At 40.0% G+C, this 7,488-nt stretch overlaps 1 protein-coding gene across 1 annotated transcript; it reads right to left on the reverse strand.

Moving 5' to 3' along the window:
- Positions 1 to 1,662: 1,662 nt before the first annotated feature.
- Positions 1,663 to 2,076, reverse strand: LOC145009178 (uncharacterized). Its single transcript, XM_078967860.1, has one exon. It carries the CDS (start codon positions 2,074 to 2,076, stop codon positions 1,663 to 1,665), a length of 414 nt encoding a protein of 137 aa, XP_078823986.1.
- Between the last annotated feature and the right edge of the window lie 5,412 nt (positions 2,077 to 7,488).

Below are 7,488 nucleotides of genomic sequence, written 5' to 3' on the forward strand. Positions count from 1 at the left end.
AAGTTTTTAGTTGTCTACCGCTATTCCGAAACATACAAAAACTATAACTTCCTCTTACAAACTCATATTTGGACGTTCTTTTTATGTACGCTCACGGTTTAACCTAATCTACGACTTTCGTTTAGATACCTAAAGCTAAAAAGCATTTTATTTAAATTTCATTTTTTACACTTAACAGAGTTTTATCGGTTTTCACACGGATCATTGATTGGTCATAACTTCTTCGTTATAACTCGGATTTGAGTGTTCTTTATATTTCTGAAAATCTTGTTACGATATTTATCACTTGGTACATCTAAACTGAGGTTTTTGAACATTTCATTTTTGACACTATTTTATTATCTCAAAATAGGTTACGAAAATTGACCTTGAGTCATTACATTGACTTGAAATATCGGTTTGTTACATCATCCCCCCGTTAGAGGGAATTCCGTCCCGAAATTATTTTACAAGGTAAGAGTTTATAGACTAGGGAAGAGGTGTGGGTACTTTTGTTGCATCTGATCTTCTCGCTCCCAAGTGAATTCAGGTCCCCGCTTAGCATTCCAGCAAACCTTCACTATTGGTATGCGACTTTACTTTTTTCATTTGATTTCCATATCCATGATTTTGATGGGTTCTTCTACAAAGTTAAGATTTTCGTTCAATTCGATCTCTTCAAGTGGAATTACAAGTTTTTCATCCGATAAACATTTCTTCATATTTGATACGTGAAACACAAGATGTACGTTGTTAAGCTCGAGTGGTATTTGGAGTCTATAAGCTACCGGACCAATCCTGACAGAAATTTTGAAGGGTACAATGTGCCTTGGGTTTAGTTTTCCACGCTTTCCAAAGCGTATCATGCCCTTCCAGGGTAATACCTTTAGTAGAACGCGGTTACCAACCTGAAATTCCAAGGGTTTCTATCTCTTATCGGCGTAGCTCTTTTATCTATCTCTGGAGGCCTTCAGTCGTTCATGGATTTGAACGATATTCTTAGTCGTTTCTCTAATAATATCCAAGCCAGTGAGAGTGCTATTAGGGACTAGACCTCTCACCAACTGCGTGTCACGCACTTCCGTCCAACACAAAGGTGATCTGCACTTGTGGCTGTAGAGGGCTTCAAATGGAGCAGTCTCGATGCTAGTATGATAGCTGTTGTTATATGAGAATTCAACTAATGGTAAGTGGATGTCCTATGCTTTACCAAAGTCTATAACACAACCCTGTAACATGTCTTCTAAGGTTTGGATAGTTCTCTCGCTCTATCCGTCGGTTTGTAGGTGATAGACTATACTCATATCTAGCCTAGTCCCCAAGGCTTTCTGTAGCGATTGTTAGAATCATGATGTAAATCTGCTATCCCTGTTCGAGATAATAGATATTGGCACTCCATGCAGTCGCACGATTTCCCGGGTGTAAGTTCTTGTCAGTTTCTCCATCTTATCGGTCTCTTTGATTGGCAAGATGTGGGAAGACTTGGTTAACCTATCGACGATCAACCAAAGGTATCGTGACCACCTTGCGTCTTGGGAAGTTTAGTTATGAAGTCGATGGTAATCTGCTCCCACTTCCACTTAGGTATGTCGGGCTATTGGAGAAGAACTGAGGGTTTTTGATGTTCTACATTGATTTTGGCACAAGTTAAGAACTTGCCAACGTAGGTAGCAATCTTTTCTTTCATATTTGGCCACCAATAGAGCTTTTTGAGACCAGATACATCTTGTCTGAACTTGGATGTACGGAGTATCGAGTCTTGTGTTCTTCATTCATGACCACCTCTCTAAATCCACCATACTTCGGTGTCCAGATTCGGTTCATGAGATAACGAACTCCATCACTTTTGATGTCTAGATTTTTGTCCATTCCTCTAAGTGCTTCACCTGTCATGTTTTTGGGTTTCAAGGCTTCCATTTGGGCTTCTTTGATTTGTGTTGACAGGTGTGAGTGGATTTTCATGGTTAGCGCTTTCACTCTTCGACCAGAGTACTCTTTTCGGCTTAGGGCATCCGCAACTACATTGGCTTTCCCCGGATGATAACGAATTTCACATTCGTAGTCGTTGAGTAGTTTGACCCAACGTTGTTGCATCATATTTAACTCCTTCTGGTCAAATATGTGTTGAAGGCTCTTGTGTTCGGTGAAGATGGTGCACTTTGTACCGTATAGGTAGTGCCTCCAAATCTTCAGAGCGAACACTACTGCTCCAAGCTCTAGGTCATGAGTGGTGTAGTTGACCTCGTGTGTTTTTAGTTGTTGTGAGGCATAAGGATAACCTTTCCTCATTGCATCAGCACGCAACCTAGTCCTTGATTTGACACATCGCAGTATACTACGAAATCTTTTGTCCCCTCTGGAATAGACAAAATGGGTGCACTGCACAAGGCTTGCTTTAGCGTTTGGAATGCTTTCTCTTGTTTCTCTTCCCTATCAAAGGCCACACCCTTCTGTGTCAAGGTGGTAAGTGTCTTTGCTATCTTTGAGAAGTTTTGAATGAATCTTCGGTAGTACCCAACAAGGTCTAGAAATTAACGAATTTCCATTGGCATCTTGGGTGCTGACCAATTATTGGTTGCCTTGATTTTGGAGGGCTCCACGTGGATTCCTTTTTCACTAACCACGTGACTTAGGAAGTCTACTTTCCTAATCCAAAACTCGCACTTCGAGAACTTGGCATATAGCTTTTCTGCTCGAAGTGTCTCCAAGACTTGTCTAAGGTGCTGGCCATTATCTTCTTTACTCCTTGAATACATTAGTATGTCATCTATGAACACGATCACAAATTTGTCCAGGAAGGAATGACATACCCGGTTCATTAAGTCCATGAACACGGCTAGTGCGTTGGTTAGTTCAAAAGGCATCACTACGAACTCGTAGTGACCGTATCTCGTTCGGAAAACCATTTTAGGAATATCACTCTCCAGGACTCGTAGTTGGTGATATCGCGATCTCAGATCGATATTTGAAAAGTAATTTTCCCCTTGGAGTTGATCGAGCAGATCATCTATTCGTGGCAAGGGATACCGGTTCTTAATGGTGAGTTTGTTTAGATCTCGGTAGTCGATGCACATTCTGAAAAATCCGTCTTTCTTCTTCACGAACAGAACTACTGCTCCCCAAGGTGAGAAGCTTGGTCTGATAAACCCTTTGCTGATCAGTTCATTTAGTTTCCTGGATAACTCTTGCATCTCTGCTGGGGTTAAACGATACGGTGCTTTGGCTATAGGGGTGGCTCCAGGAATTAAGTCGATTCTAAATTTGACTTGTCTTGCGGGTGGTACTCCTGGAAGATCTTCTAAAAAACGTAGATAAAATCACAGACATCAAGCATGCGCTTGATGTGTTTTAATCCTTGTTTTAAGTCTATAACGTGTGCCAAGAACGCATAGCATTCCTTGCGTAAGTATTTCTTAGCTTTGACACAGGAGATGATACGAAGATTTGTGCTAGGTTTGTTACCATAAATAACGAGGGTTTTGCCATTTGGAAGATTGAGGCGAACGACCTTTTCGTAACATAAAATGTCCACACGATGAGAACTCAACCATTCCATGCCTATGATAACGTCGAAACTCTTTATTGAAACTGGCATCAGGTTGATTGGAAAGGAATTGGTGTTTGGTGCAAGAATACAATTTAGGTATATTTCTTTTGTACCTTCTATTTTTCCGTTAGCCATTTCGACTATGAATGTTTCATATAATGGTTGGGGTATTTTTTTGAGTAGATTTTTAAACTTGTGACTCACGAAACTCCTCTCCGCTCCACTATCAAAAAGAATTCATGCATAGTAGTTATCGAGGAGAAACGTACCAATAACTACCATGGGATCTTCAATGGCTTCCTCTTTGCCCATTGTGAATACTCTACCTCCTCCACCAGCATTCATGTTGTTTGCTTTTCGACAGTCCCTTCTGAAGTACCCCGTTAATCCACACTCGTAACAAGTACGACCTACTCCAACATTTGCGGCTGGAGTGGCCGGTTGAGTTAGTTCCTTGCAGAAGCGGACAGTGTGTCCCTTCCTGTTGCACCTAGTGCACTGCATTTCACGACAGGGTCCATGGTGGTGAAAGTTGCATATGTTACACTTAGGCAGGTTTCCGGAGTACGACTTTGTTGGCGCATGGGTGGTTGGGGTGGTAACAGCATGAACTGTCACTATTGTTGCCTCTTGGGGTTCTCTTGTGTGGCTTGCCCCTTTCTCTTGTTCTAGGGTTTCCTCTGAGCCCCTACCTCCTTTGGTGGTTCCGAAACAGCGGTAATAGTACTTTGTTTAATACCATGATCAATCAATCGTTGAGCCAAGCGCTTCGCGTTGTCAAGCGTGATTGGGTTGGAAGCCAAGACATGCCCTTAGATCTGGGGTGACAGTCTCCAGATGTACCTTTCCACTTTCTTCGGATCTGGGTTTACCATCCCTCAGCATAAGGCTGACAAATAATTGAACCTGGTTGTGTAAGTGGCTAGGTCCGATCCAGTCATCCTTAGGTTCCATAACTCCTGCTCAAACTTTTGGATTTCTCCCCTCAGGCAGTATTCTTCCAGCATCAAGATTTTGAGATCTTCCCAGTTCATGGCATTAGCAACTAGGATAGATAGGGCTTTCACATGTCCCTTCCACCAGGTGAAGGCTCGATCAGAGAAAGTGCAAGCAGCAAACTTGACTTTGCTTGTTTCAGGCATGCACAGATCTCGAAGACCGTTTCGGTCTTCTCGAACCATTGCATAAGTGAAATAACTCCTCCTACCCTGTTGAAAGTATTTGGCTTTGCATTTGAGAATTCTTTGTATGTGCATTCCGTGGTATGCCCATGGCCAGTGCCATGATTCAAGTAGTTGGTACTGCTTCCAGTTCCGCCAGCACTATTAGTGTTTATTTGTGTAAGAGCAGCTGCTACTGTTGCAGTGATGGCAGCATGTAACATGACGGGATCATATTGTGGAGGTGGTGGTGATGGCGTTGGTGTTGCGTTGTTGACGCGGCGAGCAGATCTACGAGGAGGCATCTTGCTGCCAAAGAAATAATAATGAAGAACAATAAGTCTCCAATTATTTGAAAGTCTAATGTTAAAAGTTAGTTATATAGAATTCTTCATATGTCAAGATTCGACCTAAAAGTGAACTTGTGTTCGATTCATAATAGTAGTTTACATAACAACAAGTAAACCTATGAATTTAAGTGATATTCAGGGAATTTACATGCAACGTGAATACTTTAATATATATATATATATATATATATATATATATATATATATATGTCATGGTTACATTGAAATGTTTGGAAAATTTGACCTCATCTACATGTCTTTAGTAGAGAAAGTTAATAAAAGTAAAACATTTAGCTGTAGTCCTAGTCTATAACAAAATTTCACAGTTGCACAAGTACTACTTGCGACGCGTACTGCGTTTAGTACTAGATTCTGCTTCCGAGTGTTTGGATTCCATTAGCCACCTTTCAAGGGTAGCTTGTAGCTCCTTCATTTGTCTTATCGCGGTGAGGGTTGTATCCATTTGGTCCTGGAGTGCCACAGTGTGGGCTCGGGTGTCGTCATGCAGTCCATCCAGACGAGTAATTTCGGCAGTGTTGCCTTGAGCCGTTGCATTGACTTCTCGGATACGGATTGTCGTAAACCTCGCATGATCGATTTGGTTGGCTATCTTGTCCACGATAATAGGGAGTGCACTGTCGGCTGAACTTCCATTCCTAACATTATAGAAGTCTCGATACATTCTGTACGGAGGGCACACTCCTTGCTGTCGGCTCCATTGATGAATGAGGTTTCCCCACATGGGAGTCGGTCCTTAAAAGCCTCTCCTGATTATAGGAGGTCGGATGGCAGGTGAGGGATTTTACACTTATGGTTCTATATCGGTTCCCTCATACTCTTCTTCTTCCTCTTCATCCATGGGTTCTTCTTCTGCTTCCTCTTCCTCCATGGGTTCTTCTTCTTCTTCTTCCTCTGCGTTCACAATTTCTTCGGGATCCTCTTTTGGACCATTCTCAACCCATCCTCCATTTCCTTGGTTCGGGTAGTAAGGGTCCCCTAGTAGAGGGAATCTTGTCATTGTGTCTGTATGAGAATAGGATATGAGACTTGACTAGAAATTAGAACATGTAAATCTGAACATGTAGGTTAAACTATTGCATTTACAAAATACTCCTATAGTATTGTAAATGTATTGTTTGATTCTAAAGTTCATATGTTAGGTAAGTTTTCGACTTGTTATCTACTACAATTATTCCCTGGCATACGTTAGTCGACTCTCAGATAAATATAGTTGATTAGGCTATATTCCTCCCAATTCCGATTACATGTTCCAAAGCGTAACTGTGGTGCACAACTTATCTATAATACTTCTATATTATTTTATTACGACACTGCCCTACTTTGTATGCATGAATACTTTTATAAAAATTTATTTGAAAAGTATAACTCTAAATCATAGTGTTTTTGCCCAGTTGTATTTATAGTTGTATGTTATAAATGGTTTGACATACTTACTTCACTATAAAATATGCTCTGATACCAATCTGTCTCACCCCCAAACTAGAACGGCAGAAACATTCGGGGGCGGAGGATGTCATGTAAAGTATTATAACAATTAAATACTAAAGGTAGTACACACAACCATCATATACATAATTGAAAAGTTTACATGATTGTCAGTATTACATGTTTGCAAGAATCAATTACAATATGATGTCCAAAATATTTTATCAATGCCTGAGCGTTAATCATCAAAAGCAGTTGCTAACCTGGTTTAGCGATTTCCTAAGAATACAAGTTATTTCAAAGAAAAAGTGTCAACATTTAAGTTGGTGAGTTCATAAATAGTTTATTTGAGTAAATGTGTGCCATTTGAAAGTACGCATTCTTTTTAAGAAAATCCGATATTTTCTTAATAATAGTGTTATGAATCGTTGTTGTACCAAATGGATGTATTTGAACCAGGAAAATCCTATATTTTCCTAAAAGTGAGATGTAGTCTTATATGAACCAAGACCAAAAATGTAAGTAAATATGCCATACTTATAATGATTGTGTATAGTTTTATTAGTAAGTAAAACTATAAGAAGCTTGGAAATCATACGTAAAAGCAACTGTAGTATTACTTTTCCCGTAAAATTGAATACCATAATAGTTGTCTATCAAGTGAGTTTTCCTAACCATACTGAGATAAATTTGCCTGCAGCGACGTTCTTCAGGCGTCGAAGCATTATGATAATTCTCACCCCTTGGACTGTAGCTAACAGTCAGGATGCAGGATTATCAATACCGTATAGATCTATACACTCATATCACGTTCTCAGGGTGGAGATTCTGGTTTTAAAGAAGGACTTTCTAGTGGTACCTCGAAAGGTATAGTGAAGACGAATGACTCACATATTCTCAACTAAGTCACGTATTTTGAAATGAATAATGTTATGATGAAATGGTTACCCGTGTTTATAATATATTATACGAACAAATAAATGAAACATAGTTTGGTATATATATA

The sequence above is a fragment of the Lactuca saligna genome, chromosome 1, assembly GCF_052625555.1.
Source record: "Lactuca saligna cultivar CGN05327 chromosome 1, ASM5262555v1, whole genome shotgun sequence".
NCBI lineage: Eukaryota > Viridiplantae > Streptophyta > Magnoliopsida > Asterales > Asteraceae > Lactuca > Lactuca saligna.

Bases quoted from the DNA above. Each gene is read 5' to 3' on its own strand.
- LOC145009178 (XM_078967860.1), bottom strand. From the start codon at position 2,076: ATGATGCAACAACGTTGGGTCAAACTACTCAACGACTACGAATGTGAA.